General features: G+C 37.8%; 1 protein-coding gene across 13 annotated transcripts in view; it reads left to right on the forward strand.

Annotated features, from left to right (window-relative positions):
- The window catches only part of msi2a (musashi RNA-binding protein 2a), a 206,924-nt gene that overhangs the window by 54,999 nt on the left and 131,729 nt on the right, over positions 1-20,196 (forward strand). For all 13 annotated transcript variants that reach the window (XM_048180904.1, XM_048180895.1, XM_048180903.1 and 10 more), the window contains one exon: positions 9,117-9,209. In XM_048180904.1, coding sequence (XP_048036861.1) covers positions 9,117-9,209 — 93 coding nt within the window. The remainder of the gene's footprint in view (positions 1-9,116; positions 9,210-20,196) is intronic.

Below are 20,196 nucleotides of genomic sequence, written 5' to 3' on the forward strand. Positions count from 1 at the left end.
CTCTCTCTCTCTCTCTCTCTCTGTCTCCAGCTGTGGTGTATGGTGACTCAGCGGGACAGTGGGTGCAGAGAGAGAGAGAGAGAGAGAGAGAGAGAGAGAGAGAGAGAAAACTGCAGTATTACATTTGAGGTCATTTTTGTTAAACTCTAACATCTCCCAAGCGCAAATGCCCAAATTCATCCTGAGGCTCGCAATTCATAATCATGAAATTACTATTCCTCAATAGCAATAAGAAATCCTTCTGGATTTTTTTTCTTCAGAATTCCTAATAATGTCAATATTTTTGAGGTTGTTTTTGTAATTTAATGACTAATGGTTGACTGTTGTAGGTTTTTAAATGGACAATACTGATGTCTAGAGAGCAGAATGAAAAAGAAATACAAGCTAAGTGTGTGTTTTTTTTTTTTTTTTTTGTAATGTTTTTAAAATGTTTTTTAAGTTATGTTCAGCAAGGCTGTATTTATTTGATCACAGTAATATACAGTATAAACAGTAATATTGTGAAATAATATTGTTATTTTTTAAAATAACTGCTTTCTATTTTACTTTATTTTAAAATGTAATTTATTCCTGTGATGCAAAGCTGAATTTTTTAGCAGCCATTACTCCAGTCTACAGTGTCACATGATCCTTCAGAACTCATGCTAATGTGCTGATTTGGGGCTCAAGAAACACTTCTTATTAATAGTTGTGCTGCTTAATCTTTTGGTGGAAACCATGAATCTTTCAAGATGCTTTGATGAATAGAACGTTCAAATGAACAGCATTTATTTGAAATATAAATCTTTGTATGCTGCTAATGTTATAAAGGTATTTAATGTCACTTTTGATCTATTTAATGCATCCTTGCTGAATAAGTGTTAATTTCTTTCAAAACAAAATCTTACTGACCCCAAACATTTGAACAGTAGTGATCTCTCAGAACTGTCATGGAAAGTCAGTAAAGTCAGGGATACTGTATGCTGTGATAGTCTGGTTCATTAAGGTGCTTTTGAAAATTTGTGTTGAAAGATGAGTGAAAATCAGAGAATGCTCAGTACTTGACATAAATGAAGGAAAACTAAGAACTTCTCCTAAAGTTTCTTAGGAGAAATAAAAGTAGACTCATAAAAGGCCATTGTTGACACTCTGTACGAGTACAGAGCTATAACATCAAGTGGCTCGTATAGCTCAGAGAGGAGACAAGTCTAAAACAAAAACAAATTCTCCATTTAATGCCATTTCTGTCTAGAAGCAATTAGATATGTAAAAGAGATCTCGTTTTTGATTTTTCTTTCTTATGAGAAAGTTTATTTTGCAGGAATGATCCTGACAGATCTCTCGCTCTCTCTTTCTCTGAGAGTATTTTTAGTTAAGCTGCCACTGATAACACAAGAGTTATCACTCTGTGACACCAGTGACACACTCGCTGTTTCTATGTGGCATTTTCACATTTCCTGTGGATATTAATTTTGCATAGGAAGCTCACCTAGTGTGCAGATGTCAGCGTCATGTTCATAAATGTGAGCAGGTCTCTCTCTGTTCATCTGAAGGGTGTTAACTGAGAGAATCTTACTGAGCTATTTCTGTTTGTGTGGACACTTCCTCCCTCTATTCATTCATAAAAACAGCACATATGAAAGCCAGAACGGAGACGATAACTCAAGTCCACACCACACTGACTTGTTTTTATAAAGAAAGCATAGCAGAAGCATCTCATAGACACTTTAATTTTAGACTGGAAGGATGTGTTGAATTACCACAAATGCTTTAAAATTTCCTGTGTGTGTGTGTGCTGATCTGGTGTCAGGGGCAGGTGGATGTCTCACCCTGTAATCACCGTTGGGAAAGTGAGAGCCGCTGTGGATCGCTGATGGCTACGGCCACATTCTAATCACTCCTTTTTGAAAATGAACAGAAGGCAGAAAAGCCGAGGGAGAAAGTGCTCTGATTGGGAGCGGGATGAAGAAAAGCTTCTCACAGGAAAGAGGTCTCTGCTTGAACGGATCCCCTCTGGTTCAAGTGGCCTTGTTCGAGAGACGAAGCCAAAGTCAGACAACTGTAATCAGCTGTCCACAAATACTGTCATCCACTAAATCAGGGGCCATGGAGGATAAGAGAGTATGTGTGCGTGTGTGTGAGAGAGGCTCTCATTCTTGTCATGGAGGAACCCGTGTGTGTGTGTGTGTGTGTGTGTGTCATAGAGAGGCTCTTCAGAATATATTTTCGGCTCTGGCTCTACTGCAAAACTCTTTTTTTTAAAATCTTTTTTTCACTTGTTAAATATCCTGTTTTAATGTGAAATGCCATTTTACAGAACAAAACAAATATATATTTTTTCAGTTTTATTTTAAAGCTTTTGGACTGCCATTGAAAAGGTTTTAGGTTGGAACCCATAGTTGATCCAAAAGCATTCACTGAGCAAAACACCAGAGCCAGGGATAGTCCACCTAAAAGTAATTTTCTCACCCTCATGTCATTCCAAACCTGTATGCATTTCTTCTGCAGAACACAAATAATATTTTAAAGAACATTGGGGACTAAACAACATTGGATCCCATTGACTTCCATTGTATGAACAAAAAGAAAAACACTGTCATTTTGAGAAACATTTCTCAAAATATCTTTGTTCCACAGAAGAAAGCAAGTTATATACAGGTTCGGAATGACTCTGTGTGTAAATTATGACAGAATTTTCATTTTGCGGTGTACTATCCCTTTTTAGGGGACTTATTCTTTACCATTATAGAGGATTATTTTTCCCTAAAGTTATAATGTTGTTGTAATGTTAGTTAGTAATGTTAACGAAATTATAATTTTCTACCTTTTCTGACACTCTGAAACAGGCTGTTTTTTCAACTGTATCTTTAAAGGATTAGTTCACTCCAGAATTGAAATTTCCTGATAATTTACTCACCCCCATGTCATCCAAGTTGTTCAGGTCTTTCTTTCTTCAGTCGAAAAGAAATTAAGGTTTTTGAGGAAAACATTTCAGGATTTTTCTCCATATAGCAGACATCCCAACCTGCAAAAAGTCATTTCAGGGAGGTATCATCCCCCCCCCGGAACCCCCCGCCGACCCCCAATCCCCCCACCCCCCCCCCCAAAAAAAAAAAAAAAAAAAAAGGAAGGAGCTATACTGCCCTACAAAGCAAAAAGGCAGTAACTACGCAGAGTGCAGAACTGAGCAAAATGACTTAAAAGTTATCCTGTCATCCAGCCTAAGTAGTTGTAGGTAGATTATTGGACATGTTGCTGTTATGTTACTCCAAAACGACACACATTTCAGATAAGATGTTTTGTCACATAACAAAGGATGCCTTGAATGTCATGAAAATGACAATAACTAATTTGACCAAAAATGCAGTTACTGCCTTTTTGCTTTGTAGGGCAGTATAAGCTATAGGCATATGCAATTATTCGTTAATTATGTTTAAATATGTAGATTACTTTTACTATTTATATAAGCTGCTTATACTATTATGTAAACTGCTTTTATTTATTTTCCATTGCAACTTTAAACAGGTCTAAGGAGTTTGTTGTTTTCATGTAGCCTTGGCAACTAGCCTGAATAATATGCACATGAAATGAAACTTGTCAACTCACCTCACTGTTAATTGATTGGTTGATTTGCCGAAAAAGGCCATTCGGGATGCTCTCTGTCATACATGCGCTTCGCACACACACGCACACACACACACACACACACACACACACACACACACACACACACACACACACACACACACGCAAGGTCTCTCTCTCGCTCCCTCTCCCTCTCTGCCGTGCGCGCGCTGGTTTGAAACACAGTCTCTATGCACGCTCTTGCTCGCTCGCTCTAGATTCCGGGAGATATTAACTAATTTGTGGGCATCAGGGAGCCGCTATCAATATGCGGGAGACTCCCGGAACTTCCGGGAGACTTGGGATGTCTGATATAGTGGACTTCAACAGGGACCAACAGGTTGAAGGTCCAAATTGCAGTTTCAGTGCAGCTTCAAAGGGCTCTACACGATTTAAAAAAATAAATAAATAAAAAAAAAAAAACCCACAAATGCTCGTCTTGCACTAGCTCTGCGATGAGCGTCCACGACTTCACACATTACGTAATCACGTTTGAAAGGTCACGCGCGATGTTGCCGGAAGTACCGACCCAATGTTTACAAAGCGAACGTGCAAAGACCAAGTCAAACGGCCTTTACACAAAAAAAAGGTAAAACAACGATGTTGGATGAGAAAATGAGATGCTATTCGGTACTTCTGCCTACGTCACGCATGACCTTGCCAACATGATTTTGTAATGCATGAAGTCGTGGACGTGCATCACAGAGCTAGTGCAAGATGAGTATTTGTGGTAAAAAATAAAAAAAAAAGTTAAAAAAAAAATAATATTTTTTAATTTATTTTATTATTTGTATTATTTTTTTTTTTTTAAATTACCGATTGTTTCACCAGACTCCTATTCCTCGGCTGGCATCGTGTAGAACCCTTTGAAGCTGCATTTAAAGGTGCCCTAGAACGTCTTTGTAAAAGATGTAATATAAGTCTAAGGTGTCCCCTGAATGTGTCTGTGAAGTTTCAGCTCAAAATACCCCATAGATTTTTTTTTTATTCATTTTTTTAACTGCCTATTTTGGGGCATCATTAACTATGCACCGATATATAGGTTGCGGCCCCTTTAATTCTCGTGCTCTCCGCCCACCGAACTCATGCTAGCCTTGAACAGCATAAACAAAGTTAACATTACACACTGTTGGAGAGATTTATAAAGAATGAAGTTGTGTTTATGAATTATACAGACTGCAAGTGTTTAATAATGAAAATAGCGACGGCTCTTGTCTCCGTGAATACAGTAATAAACGATGGTAACTTTAACCACATTTAACAGTACATTAGCAACATGCTAACGAAACTTTTAGAAAGACAATTTACAAATATCACTAAAAATATCATGATATCATGGATCATGTCAGTTATTATTGCTCCATCTGCCATTTTTCGCTGTTGTCCTTGCTTGCTTACCTAGTCTGATGATTCAGCTGTGCAGATCCAGACGTTAATACTGGCTGCCCTTGTGTAATGCCTTGAACATGAGCTGGCATATGCAAATATTGGGGGCGTACACCCCGACTGTTACGTAAATTCGCCTGTTCTTCGGAGGTCTTTTAAACAAATGAGATTTATATAAGGAGGAGGAAACAATGGAGTTTGAAACTCACTGTATGTCTTTTCCATGTACTGAACTCTTGTTATTCAACTATGCCGAGGTAAATTCAATATTTAATTCTAGGGCACCTTTAAACTGCAATTTGGACCTTTAACCCGTTGGTCCCTGTTGAAGTCCACTATATGGAGAAAAATCCTGAAATGTTTTCCTCAAAACCTTAATTTCTTTTCGAGTGAAGAAACAAAGACATAAACATCTTGGATGACATGGTGGTGAGTAAATCATCAGAATTTTAATTCTGGAGTGAACTAATCCTTTATGTAAATGACCTCAGTGTTAGATTTCAAGCTCTTTTATTTCAAATAGAGGCTGGATATCTTGTTTTTCATATGGCCCCTTTAATATGCTGCTTTACTATGCTAATGTTGTTCACTGTAATGTTACTTAAAATTTGCCAGCAAAAAAGACACCATTCCGATCTGTTTTATTCTATTTGTTCAATTCTATCGAGGCTCAGAGAGTGAAAGATGTCCTTGAGAAACACTGTGACCCTGCGACAGATCTTACACACTCAAACACACACACACTGCTGCAGAGAGAAGGAGAGAGAGAGGAGACTCTGTCCTTCTGGGAACCAGAGAGAGGTCATTCAGTGTCTGAGCGTGTCCTCGTTCATGCTGTTGGACTCTCCTTCAGCGTTACTGCTCTAAAACACCAGCAGGTGTGCGAGCAGATTGGTGGGAAAGTTACTCTTCTCTTCCATTTCTCTGGCTCCTCCCTGGAGCCCGTCGTCTGTGTTCCTGCCTGTTCGAGCTGAGCTGGGAATACATCTTCATAACTCGGATCTCATTTTAATAAGTGACAGAAGCAGATTCCTGCAGAAATAATGAGCGACGACCTCATATTATCACTAGCCTCTTCCTATATGTCCCAGATAGAAACTCCGCTCTCAGGCAGGAGGGCCCTGTGGTAACAGACTCTGATACCTGTGTTATACGTTTTTGCTTGGAATAATGGAAGTTGTATAACACTTTATTCCTGTATCACTGTCTTTTTACCGTGTTGTCTGTCTCTCTCTTCTCCAGGAGGATTTAGGCAGTCGTGTCGGGTTGTCACCACAGAGAAAGCAGGAGAGAAAGTAATTGCGTTGTTGCAGTGCTTGTAGAAATCCCATCAGCCCTGTGGGCAGGCCTGTCACAGAGCATAAAGAGCTGGCTAAAAACTTAAGCATCCACAGACAGGGCAGCAGCGGCGGCAGGCAGGGAAACGCCTCTCGCAGAGAGCAGAGGTGTCACAGGAAGCAGATGAAACGACTGCTGCTAGTGCAGGAACAGGGCTGGCTGCTGTTTCCATTAGCTAGATCTGTGCTGATAAGAACAGGGATGCTGGTAAATATCCAGGCTGAACGACCCTGATAACCCCAGAAAGCCTGCCGGGTGGATGTGCTCTTGTTTTAGGCACTGATCTCTGGCCACTGGCTTGATTTGCATCCTGAATGAGTGTCAAAGACAAGCTGCTGGTGCTGATGCAAATAGACAGGTAGATAGACAATCATGTCTCTTCTTCATGCCCTGTAAGTGAACTTTCAACATCATCTTCAACTCTTGATTGGTGCGTTGGCTGGTGCGTGTGGTTATTACACATTCAGTAACGGAATACACCGATCTATAAAGTGTTTAAAAAGCTGTAGTGTCATTTCTCTTTACTAGAATTACCAATTGCAAAAAAACAAAAAAAATCCCCATTCAAACTATTGCTGGGTTAAGGGATGAGAAATATACATATACATCAGTATTAAAGGATTAGTTCACTTCAGAATTAAAATTTCCTCATAATTTACTCACCTCCATGTCATCCAAGATGTTTGTCTTCCTTTCTTCAGTCGAAAAGAAATTAAGATTGGAGGTCCAAACTGCAGTTTCAGTGCAGCTTCAAAGGGCTCTACACGATCCCAGCTGAGGTATAAGGGTCTTATCTAGTGAAACAATCTGCCATTTTCTAAAAAAAATATATATATATATATATAAGATATACTTTCAACCACAAATGCTCGTCTTGCTCTAGCTCTGCGATGCGGCATGGATTACGTAATCACGTTGGAAAGGTCACGCGTGATATAGGCAGAAATACTGCGGTAGGGTGAAAAACTCAATCTCATTTTCTCCTCCAACTTCAAAATTGTCCGACATTGTTGTTTACCTTTTTTTTTTTTGGTAAAGGCCGTTTGACTTTGCACGTTCGCTTTATAAACACTGAGTCGGTACTTCCACCTATGTCATGTGTGACCTTTCCAATCTGATTATGTAATGTGTGGCACATCGCAGAGCTAATGCAAGACAAGCATTTGTGGTTAAAAAGTATATGTATATAAATATATATTTTAAAAATGACCAATCGTTTCACTAGATAAGACTCATTCCTCGCCTGGGATCATGTAGAGCCCTTTGAAGCTGCATTGAAACTGCAATTTGGACCTTCAACCTGTTGGCCCCTGTTGAAGTCCACTATATGGAGAAAAATCCTGAATTTTTTTTCTCACAAACCTTCATTTCTTTTCGACTGAAGAAAGACAGACGTAAATGTCTCGGATGACATGGGGGTGAGTAAATTATCAGGAAATTTTAATTCTGAAGTGAACTAATCCTTTAAGTATTCTGATTCCACCAAATCAGCATATTAAAATTATTTCTCAGGGATCATGTGACACTAAAAACTGGAGTAATAGTTGCTGAAAATTAATCTTAAATAAATTACATTTTTAAATATATTTATATAGAAACCAGTTATTTTAAATGGTAATATTTCACAATATTACTGTTTTTACTGTATTTTTGATAAAATAAATGCAGCGTTTATGAGCATATTCCATACTTTTGTTTTGACCGATATTTCATAATACGATTATATTACATGAACATTCACAGTAGAGATCTGAAAATACAATTAAGCTTTTAAGTTATTGTGACTATTAAAAAAACAAAAACACTAATTTATTGCAACAGTTTTAATGCACTTTTTAATTGGCTATTAAATTTCCTAAAGGTGCATGTGTTTAAATTCTTCCTGCCTTTCTTTCTCTCTCTCGTCTGGTGCACTTTTGTTCATTCTCCTGTCGCCTCTCCTTGTGTACTGTAGAAGCCTTTTGTATTTACTTGGCTTGGGAATTAATCAGTGTTTTAATGCACCCCTCCTTCCCTCTATCCCTTAATTGAGTTTTATGGGGAAAGGATGGATTTTTTTCCCCCTCTGTTATTGTTTTTATGTGTGACTGGAGCTGAAAAGCATCTGGACGTGTGTCAGAGCAGAAGTAAACATGTCAGGGGTTTAACTGTATGGAAGGCTGCGCTAATGGGGCCAAACACGTGTGTAGCATCAGTGAAAAGTGATTTGTAACAGCATTATTAGCTGGGAAATCTTGAGAAGGTGCAGCTGGAGAGACTGGAATCAACACTGTCAACAGAAAAGCATTAAATAGAATCAATGACAAAGTTTCTTGTATCTTGTCTTCACTATTTTTTTTATTTTTTATTGTGGGTATACTTGCGAATGAACTTCTGTGACTATTCCGACACATCTTAGACAGTGCAAGAGGAAGTTTGTATAGATTTTTTTATCGTCTTTTTTTTGTTGTCTTTCACTCGTCACATACAGTTCATAAGCTCAAAACTCGGCAAGAATTTATTTTATTTTGTATTTTTTTGTGGCACTACAGAAACACTGATACAGTATTTATCTCATTCTTACTATCATTTTGGTAAAAATGTCTGCTTTATTTCTTGCTCTATTTCTTGCTCTATTTCTCTACTACTTGGTGTTTCATAAATATAAACGTTTGTTACTGAAACATTTGCAAATGAATGATTCATCTCTTTCTCTTCCTCTGTATTATCTATTGATCTAGGTGTCCGCTGGCTCTGAAGTGTTTTGGTTTGCTCATGTTTTTCTTTTTTCTGTTTCTCTCTCTCACCAGATGGTCACAAGAACAAAGAAAATATTTGTGGGTGGATTATCCGCGAGCACAGTCGTTGAAGACGTGAAACAGTATTTTGAACAATTTGGAAAGGTAAGACCAGAACAAAAATTCTAAATTCCAGTATGAACCTCTTCAGATTTCCATGCCTAGACAAACACAGACTCGCTCATGGCTGCTCCGGATGTGTTCGTTACAGTGCAGGGCTGGAAATGAGGGCACAGGTGTATGAAGGCGGTGCGGTTGATTCAGGAAACTGTTGCTGGTGTTTTCAGTGATGTTGAAACTTACAGACTGTAGAATGAAGTATTTTTATCAAAACATTTACTGCCAAGTATCTGACATTGATTAGAACCTGAGAGTCTGGCTGTGGCTGGGGGTGGGGTTTGAGTGTGTGGGGTGGGGTTTAAGTGTGGCTAATGAATGGGGCGGAGCTGGATGTGTGGGGTGGGGTTTAACCCTTAAATGCATAGCTTGGGTCTTTAGTGACCCGTGACGTCATTCACTACCCTCCTCGTTCATTTTTTAAAGTTAGACTTCAACCTTCTTGGTATTCCTCAATCAATTTATTATAAAGAACAGAACAAGAAAAAAATCATAAAATTATAAAAGAATGCCTGTTTTTGTATTCATTTTTTGTAAAAATTGTATAGGGTCGCTAACGACCCGAGGTGTGTATGAGTGTACATACATATTTTTTCTGCACAACAATAATTGAATCTTAGATGACAGAATAAGTGCAATTCACCTTTATTCCACAAGGTGGCAATGTCTGATACACAATGCTGAAGCGATTTACTGCAGAGCAAGTACTGAACGCAATCAAATATGACTGTAACTGTCACTGGATGGATCTGGTGAAGCTGTTAGCGATCAAAATATTGATTTTGAAGATGTTGAAAATTATATAGTTTTGAGAATATGTTTGAGATCACGAATGGGCTCATATTCGTGACCTCAAACATAAAACTAGCCTATTATTTGCTGAATTTACTGGGAAATGAGTTCTGACGAGGACTGATGATGGCATAAAATATCTGCTCAAATCGAGTCCTTTCAAGCTCCAAAATGTAACAAAATATGATTTATTTTATTTTTCTGTAATTGTTACTCTAATATCAGAGGAGTTTTATATTATCGTGACAGGTAGAGATCCTTCCATGTTAGATATTGATCCGGGTCGATAAAGACCCGAATATGTAAGAATGATTAGCGAAACAGTCATGCATTTACGGGTTATGTGTGGCTAATGAATGGGGTGGAGCTGAAATGTGTGGGTGTGGGGTTTAAGTGTGGCTAATGATTGGGGGCGGAGCTGGAATGTGTGGGGTGGGGTTTAAGTGTGGCTAATGAATGGGGGCGGAGCTGGAATATGTGAGGGTGTGATTTAAGTGTGGCTAATAAATACGGGCAGAGCTGGAATGTGTGGCTAATGAATGGGGAGAAATGTGTGAGGTGGGGTTTAAATGTTGCTAATGAATAGGGGTGGAGCTGGAATGTGTGGGGGTGGGGTTTAAATGTGGCTAATGAATGGGGAGGAGCTAATAAATGAGGCGGAGCTGGAATATGTGGGCGTGGGGTTTAAGTGTGGCTAATGAATGGAGGCGGAGCTGGAATGTGTGGGGGTGGGGAGTTAAGTTGTGTTCAACTTCTCCTGGATTTAACCGATTGGTGAGATTTGTGGCTTGCAGGCTGGGGAGGAGTTGAAAATGGAAATGTCAAGTCAGACACCTCCCGTAATGATGTTCGTGCAGTATTTTTATCACAGATGAAGTAGATTTGGGTGCAATATTTATCGGATACTTGACATTTCAGAAGTTTTCATGTATTACCACTAACAATTTTCATTCAGTGCTTTATGTACTGCTCAATACAGCGCCTGCATGTACAAGATTAAAGTTCAACATAAGCCTATACTACTTAAAAACCAAAAAAACTTGAGTTTTTTGCCGGGAGTGGGTGGGGTTTGAAGCATGGGTATGGCTAGATTTTTGTGGTTAGGGATACGGGTGAAGTTGGATTGTATTTTTACATGGATATTGTTACCATAGTTATGGAAATTTTCAACTCTGAATGAAGGACTGCAGTCTGTTACTATTACCTGTCTGCTTATATAAATAAAAATGAATCAAAGAGTAAATATTCATCACAACAGCCGCAATCATCTAGGCTGAGCAGGAATCAGTGTGATTGAACATGTCTTCTGAAATCAGAGCCCCCCTCTCGTTCCTCCCAGCTCTCTCTCTTTCTCACAGACTGGATTCAGCCTCTCTTTCTCAGGTGGATTTTTATGTTTATTAAATAAACTGACCATCCGCTGCACCCTGCCATTATCTCTGTGTGTCTGTGCAGCACTGAGACTCCCGCAGACGGGAACCCGATCCTTTAGACTTAAAGAGAGAGACAGCTGTCAGGCCATTCACACGTCTGGACTGGACATGTTTGGAATTTCTAAGTGCGCTTAAATGCCATCATTTATTTGTGTGTGTGTGTGTGTGTGTGTGTGTCAGTTGTCTCTGTATGGATGTGGTTTATGTGCTTCTGTGATCAGAGTTTGTGTACGTTTCTAATTTTGTGTAAGCGTGTTTTTTGGGTAGTTGTGGCGGTTGGTTAAGAACTGAAATCAGGAAACAGGTGGTGATTTTACAGTTTTCTTACATCTCTCAGGGAAAACACTGTGGAAAGACGTTTTCAGTGTTTCGTTCATTAAACAAAGACACCAAGGTGAACAACAGTGCACAGTTTTGACTTCTGCCCCTCACAGCCTCTTTTTCATGCACATCTAATTAAATCTAGTGCCTGTTCTGGTTTATTAGTCTGCACTTTTTGGTTGAGTACCGGTGGTCCACTGCGATGGAGGGAAAGAAGCGGAGCAGCCGTTATTGAGCACAAACACTGATGTTCTTCACGCAGGTGTGTGCTCATACAGGGAAGGGAACATACACAAGTGTGTACTAGAAAGTTCACTCAAGTGCAGCTCTGAACATCACACAGAGACACAGCTGGCCATCGCTCAGAACGACTCCCTCCACAGACACGAGAGAGAGAGAGACTGCTGCCACCTCAGGGTGCTTGTGTTCTTCCGCTCAGAGGAAACAGAGAATTGTTTTCAGAGGATACAATGATGGTGGGGTCAGAGACAGGAAATGTGTTTCTGATATCATGGCAGATGTTTAGTGTGCATTGAGATTTTCTAAATAGCAAGTCGGTAATTAAAAAAAAAAAAGGCAGATGACTGTTTCCGTTTGTGTGGCGTCTGAGTGTATCGCTTCATTTAGTGACATGAATGCGTAATAACTTCAGCCAAATGGATTTAACCCTCTGGAGTCTGAGGCTGATTTGGGGCCTGGAGAAGTTTTGACATGCCCTGACATTTGTGCTTTTTTCAGTTGTTCATAAACATATTAATGACACAAGTGTCATTACACTGTATTCAGCACAAACTAGGCTACCATAATATGTGAGGAACATGTGTGTACATGTTTGTGTTTTGAAGGAATAACGTTTATGCATGGTTACTGAAAAAACAAAAAACTTAAGTCACTGATATAAGGCCAATAAAAGTATATTAAATCTGTGTTCACAAGACTTTTGGGTATTGAAGGTTGTAGACTAGAGTTTTTGCTTCAAAATTATGTAAAAATTATGCTGACTACTCTTTCATTTATAACAATATACTGATTTAGTTTTTGTAAGACACTTTTTGCCAAGAAACACGGTATGCGAGGAGGCGTGAATCTCCATGAATAATGGCTCATTCTCACCTGTGAAGACAAAAGAATTGAATAGTAATGACCTGAAAAGACTTGCATATTAATGAGGCATTTCAGTCAGGTAGGCTGTGAAAAAAAACTTCTGTGATGTCTCAAGCTCATCATGGTATATGAAACATACAGAAAAATTTTATTACAATATAAAATAATGGTTTTATATTATACTTTAAAATATAATGTATTTCTGTGATGCAAAGAGTCTGAATATAGGCTTTTAGTTTAAAAGCATGCACATTTGGAGAAATATAGGATTCTCATATGTTTATGTCAATTTTCTATACAGAGGAGTTATTTTTTATTTAATATTCATTGTTATCTCTATGAGCGCTGGTGTTTGCAATTCATACTGCAGCCGGAGGGCGCTCTGTGCATTTTAGTCCACAAATTCACCTAAGAAGAAGACGATATTCCATGAATGGTGTTTACCAATTCATACTACAGCCGGAGGGCGCTAAAGAAACAAAAACTCACTTAAAACTTATCAATAGAAGAAAACAAACAGGAATTTACTGAATGTCTTCCAGAGATCGCTAACCATGGCTTTTTCATCCAGATAAACAATTTTCAAGGCAATAAATACACGATTGAGATGATGAATGCATGTGTTGTCTCTGAATTTGCCTGTGAATAGCGCTGGCTCCGTGGGCGTGGCCGCATTAGTGGGTAATGAGCTGAATCACGGACTTCTGACATGGCTCTCTTTTCATACAGATTACATAAACACAGAATGTTTGTTTTCGATTTGACTTGCACGATTTAAAACCTGACATTTCAACGTTTTGTTAGACATAAGTATGAATTTTTTGTGATTAGTATTCACTAAGTTACACTTCATTTTCTGAGAACTATCAGATTGGACTTCGTTCAGAGGGAGATGAGAGATCACGCATCATGTTAGTTTTCTTTATTTTACAAAAAGCACAACATTTTGTTTTTACTCTGAGTGTATACAAATAAAAGGAGATATTCTATAGTTTCAATTGATGTATTGCTTATGTCTCTATGACAAAAATGACAGAGTATTTTAAGTCTGTTTTGCTGCAATGTGAAAAAAAACCTGCAAAACGCGCCGGCGCGTTTTTAGACCTCAGAGTGTTAATGACCATTAGCAGATGTTCACTGCCCCAGCTACTGCAAAACGACTCACACAGTCCATTTAAAAACACTGAGATAGATGCAGGAGGATTTCACTTGTCTAAGGTCTAGAAAAAATAAAAATGAGAGTGTGCAAGAATTTCCTCATTCTTTTTGGATTTTTTTGTATTTGTCATATTTGTCACTGAAAATCTAGCGTCTGTGAGCTATGATTCTGATAGCTTTAGTTATAGGTGCAAATTTTCAGAACTTTACATTTTGTGGCCCATATAATACCACATCTGCTTTCAGTGTGTGTATATTAGCAAGTGCACTTACACAGGTCAAATAAAAGCATCTTTCCTTTTCTAATTTTCATTAGAAAGCGTTGCTTCAGAAATGAGCACAGTCTTGCTCAGAGTTTTGCCTGATATTCTTGTGACTTTGTTGTTAAGGTATGCGCTGTTGTCTTTTGAGATGATATATTGTATGAGATATTGTGCACTCATTCAAAAGTTTTTTTGTTTTTTTTTTAATAAGGTAATATTTTTGTTCAAGGATGCATTAAATGGTTCAAGTAAAAAGAATTATTATGTTAAAAATTTCTATTTGAAATGCTGTTCTTCTAAAATTTCTATTCATTAAAGAATTCTAAAAAAAAAATGGTCATGGTTTTCATAAAATAAGCAACATTACTGTTTTCAGCATTGATAATAATGCTTTTTGAGCAACAAATCAGCATATCAGAATGATATCTGAAGGGTCATGTGACACTGAAGACTGGAGTAATGATGCTGACAATTCACAGGAATAAATTACATTCTAAAATGTATAAAATATATATAAAGTGTATATATATATATATATATATATATATATATATATATATATATATATATATATATATATATATATATATATATATATATATATATATATATATATATATATATTTTTTTTTTTTTTTTAAGTTTTTGCTTTTAAAAACATGAGACACAGGTCAGTGTAACCCCCCAAAAAAAGCGCAAAGCCTAAAGATGTGGTTTTTTATTTTTTTTTTTAAAGTTGAACTTCTTTTAACTTGAGCTTTGAGATGCTGAAAAAGACGTGAGACATGAGCGCAGCGGTTAAAGATGTCCATCTAGCATGTTTACATTGAAAAACAGTGGAAAAGGAGCGCAGTGGAATGGAAAAACGTGTTCTGTGTGAACAGCCCCTTGGTCTGCATTAGAGACTTCTTTCCAAAACATGAAAAAAATCTTACTGACCCCAAACCTTTGACTGTTGTGTTGGCACACAATAGCTTTCTAGATGTTTATGAGCTTCAATCTGGTGTTTAGTTGATGCAAATGGGAGAGAAAAAAAGAGAAAGCCCCTGTTTAATTGTCTTATTAATTTTAAGCAACTTCTTTAGAGAGTCTATTATCTTGGTGAAACCTTAATGGAGGTACTACTGATTTCCTAGTGGGGTCAGTTTGAGGCGAGTTGGGAGTAGAATGATGTTCAAATATACAGACTCTCATTGGATGGGATTTCTAGTTGTTGTCACTGTGGGACACAGTCTGAATTCTCCCGGCTCTTCATATGGTGGCGTTTGCAGACAGGCATGAGGCAACGTCCCCCTCTCTGACATTTAGAGGAGCTGATCACTTGGATGCCTGTGCGTCCACAGGGACTACAGGAATACACCCAACACTGCAGCATTAGTGTGATATGTAGGCTTCATCCCTCTGTAAATGGAGTGTGTCTGTGTGGTGATCTCGTACTGGCTCTGATACTGATCCTGAAACAGGCCAGTGCTCCTCAGGCATCCATGATACCCAGCTGCATCAGTCTGGCCCATGTGTTTTTGGAGGAGTCCTCACTGACAAGCTGAATCTCAGAGAATTATGACCAACCTGCGATTGACAGCAGCTCTTCAACCGAAAGAGCAATGAAATTGAAGTGTCATATTGTCGTGTGCTCTTGACAGTGCTTCTGAAAAGAAGAGAAGTGATCTGCCTTTTGTGCTTTTTGTGTGTATTTTTAAACACTCTGTTCTAAAGCATTTTAAGGCTTCATAAGTGCACTTCAAACATGAAGACTGTTCCAAAAAGTCAGTAACTTAATTATGCTGCTAAATTCAAAGGCGGTCACTGAGAAGTCAATACCAGAATGTAAATTAAAAATAATGAATACTAAAACATGAATATTTAATTGATTACTGAAATATATTAATAAAAATTAGGGATGATATACAGTATTAGGACTGTAATGGTTATTGGCTGATATTTGATAGTTTAGTGTTTTTTTTTAAATTGGTATTGGTTGATGTTGAATTTTTATTGTGTGATTATTTGATATTTAATTGTTTGGCACAAATGTTTAGAAATATTTAACCCTTTAGTCTTGTATTTAACCCTTAAGGGGGTCCAATGTTGTTTGGCCCCTAGTGTTCTTAAAAATATCATACAGATTTTGGGACATGAGGATTAGTAAATGACAATTTTCATTCACTATTCCTTTAGGCATCACAACATTTGATTTTACAGAAACTTTAATTTTAGAGTTTTATTTTTATTAGACAAATTAGTGTTTTGTTTTTAATACTATTGAGGATGAATTTACATTGTTGTACGTTTACTGTAAATGCACTCAAAGAGTTCAGAATACTCAAAACATTTGAAGAAACCTATTACCTCAAAGGATTTAAGTAAAAAAACTCTTTTTTTTTTTTTTTTTTCTAAGTTAGTAGAACTTAAAATTTTTGTGACAAGTGGGGTGGGGCCAAGAGCCGTGGAAGCGGAGCAAGCCAGTGTGGTGCACAGGTGTCTCTCATTAACAATCACATCACCGGCATCGTTCTCAGCCTCGCCCCACTCATCATGATGTTAATTACATACAGTTCATTTACATAAACATCACATGGCTAAATGTAAGATAGCAAATAACACATGCTATTATAATTATCAAAGAGACTGTTCTTGTATACTTGCATGCATATAATCAAACAACAACAAACATACAGTTTATGTGGTCTTAAAAGTTTTGTAGCCCATCCTCAACCTAACCACAGGCTCTACTCTCCTTACCACAATGGTAACCTACAAAACTAACATAACAGAACCCCCTGTAATCCCAGAATGACACAACATTAAACACTAACTTATGTCTCCCTGTGTTAATCTTGTGCAAAAACACAAAATAACACTTAATTTCAACATTTATTTTCCTTATACAGTCTGATGCAAAGCATGCTGGGAATTAGAAATGTGCTGCAACTCAGTCATATCAAGTTCAGCTTACTACAATCAAATTTTGAGTTCACACAACTTTTTTCTATTAAGTACAGTGAACTTTCATTATTATTCGAGTGATACGAACTCATTTCATTTAATTAATTTCACTGTTCGGTTTCACAGTGTGTGATTTTTGAGTTTGAGTCACAATTATTCTTTTTGCCAATAGACAGAACATCATAGATGTTGTTGATAGACTTTAATGTATATTAAATTATTCTTTTAAACTACTCTAATCCACTTGTGCCTTTAAAGTTATGACTTAACTTCAACTTGCAAAGTTTAGCGTTTTTATGTCTTTAGTATATGAACTCTGGCAGACTGAACAGCTCTGACAGTACTGAAATCTAATTGGGTTCAGTGTGAGTCTCTCAGACCGAGTATGTGCTGAGTGCGCAGAATTTTTTTCTCTACCTTTGCGGTTTGATCGCTCACGTACTTCGGTACATAAACTCACAACCTCTCCTGAGACGACTTCCGCCCACAGGCTGTCCTCTTAAAAGACAAAGAGTTATGTCCTTGTTTTTCCTCTTTCTCTGCCCTGTGTATGCGTGTGTCAGGAGAGAGAGCGTTGAGCCAGAGTGGATGAATTAACATCTTGCTCCAGATTAGGAGGATTTTTGTCTAAAGCCTCTTATTTCGCACACTTGAACAAACACACTTGTGTGTGCTTTGGTGTTCGTATGTGTAAGCTTTTTTTGTGTGTGTAAATATCCTGAGTAAACAAAGCTTTTCTTTGTAATATCAGACAATTCAGGCTGAGAAGGACCTCACATACACACACACACAGCTCAGAAATGGTATCTGGCCTTAAGTAACCTCAAATGTTCACATTCATTCATGCTTCATTTGTCTCCTGCTGTTTGAATGTCTCTGATGAACAGAGAAATTAAAGGATTAGTTCACCCATAAATGAAAATCCTGCCATTGTTTACTCACCCTTGTGCTGTTCCGGAAGAAAGAAAATGATTTTCTTTTCTTATGTGGAACACAAAAAGAGAAATTTTGACAAATCACAGTGACCAGGGGCTGAACTAAAAATCACCATAAAAGTAGCCCATAAGATCTGTGCATTATATTCTTCTGAAGCCAGTACCGTACAATAGCTTTGTGTGAAGACCAGATCAAAATTGAAGTCGTAAATTCACTGATAATCTCCTTCTTTTTTTTTTTTTGTGGATCAGAGACGAAAGAATGTTTGAAACAACATGAGTGGTGTGATGACAGGATTTTCATCTTTGTGTGAATTATAAACTACAGTTCAAATGTTCGGTTGGTAAAATTGTTTTTGGGAAGTTTTTTTATGCCCACCAAGGCATTTTTAAATTTAATATATTCCTGATTGCACAGCTGAATTTTCAGCATCATTACTCCAGTCTTCAGTGTCACATGATCCTTCTAATATGTTGATTTGCTGCTCCAATAAACATTTATCATCAATGTTGAAATCGTGTGTGCTGCTTAATATTTGTGATGCTTGTTTCATGATTCCTTGATGAATAGAAAGTTTAACAGAACAGCATTTATTTGATATAGAAATCTTATGATGTTATAAATGTCTTTTCTGTCCCTTTTGATCAATTTAATGCATTCTTTTTGTATAAAAGTATTAATTTCTTTAAAACGGTAGTGTATATTTTTCACTTAAATTTTTATGATCTTTAATTTTGAATCTGCAGATGCAACACACTCTCATGGGATCTTCTGCCCAGGGAGACATTTCAGGTAGCCTCAATATGTCTGTGGCCCTGTGACTTTGGAAAGGTTTTAATTATAGTGAGTTTTGCAAGTGAGGTTTCATTTCTGTGTCTGTGGTGACCTCTGACCCTCTAATGCAGCTCAGCTAAAGGCAATCTGAGGAAAGAATTCATAACTCTCTCTACTCATAACATGAACCCCCACTAAAATGTTATGTTTTTATTTTCTACTTGCAAGATGTGATTTTGCACACGCTTTAAGTAACAATTCATTCTTTCTCTACATCACCTTTCTGTTCTGTTGTGAACATGTTCTGTCTCTCAGCTCTGATATTTGCAGCATTTCACTGATTACTGACCCCTCATGTCCAATTCCTTTTTCTTAAAATATAATTGAATCACCCAGGCTTAGTCAGAAACTTGGAGTCATCACTACCTCAGTCTCTCTAGTGACTTTTGTGGTTATCATCATCATCATCATAATGATCAGACAAATGAAATGAGGCTGACAAAAAAGATTTGACTCTGAATCTAGCTTTAATCAACAAACTTGGCCTCTGCCCATATCTTCCACTTCCTTTTTTCTTTGGCCCCTGATTGACCCATGTGGTTCTAAGGGCTGAGACCCCTGCGACAAGCTTCTCTGAAGCTGTGAGTAGCAGTAGCAGTCTGGGTAACTGATTTTTGATTTGGAGCAGAGCAGAAAGCTGGTATATAGGCTTTTTGCACCCGAGGAAACTTTTCATAGTTCTTAGATCTATTGGCGGAAGTGTCTGGATTTTTCCTTGTACACACCACAGGAGCTAGGAATTATTTGAAGGGGCTTTCGCACTGAATACTTCTAGGAACTTAGTTATAGGAACTAGCCACTAGGATAGTTCCCCAAGAACTAATTTCTCCCCCTGGCCATGTTCCTGGTTGCATTCGCACCGGAAATAGGAACTCTGAAGCGGCCAACAGTGGCGTCTTTAAGCGCAGCATTTACAAACACCAAAAACCGGTGGATGGAGCTGTGTTTGTTGTGTGTCCTGGGTTTTGCGATAACGGAGATTGGAATATAAATGCATAATTTACGTGACTGAAAGAGCAAAAAGTGGGGCCAAGAGAAAAAATCTCCTTTGACAACTTTTACTATTACACATCTTCGAGGCAGAGAAAAGAACACAACCCTGCAGACAACAGGTAAATGCCGTTATCACTGTTTTCCATGATCGTGAATTAAATATGTTTACACAGCTTTTTAAAAATGGCAGGTGCT

This window comes from Megalobrama amblycephala, linkage group LG2 (genome assembly GCF_018812025.1).
Source record: "Megalobrama amblycephala isolate DHTTF-2021 linkage group LG2, ASM1881202v1, whole genome shotgun sequence".
Taxonomy (NCBI): domain Eukaryota; kingdom Metazoa; phylum Chordata; class Actinopteri; order Cypriniformes; family Xenocyprididae; genus Megalobrama; species Megalobrama amblycephala.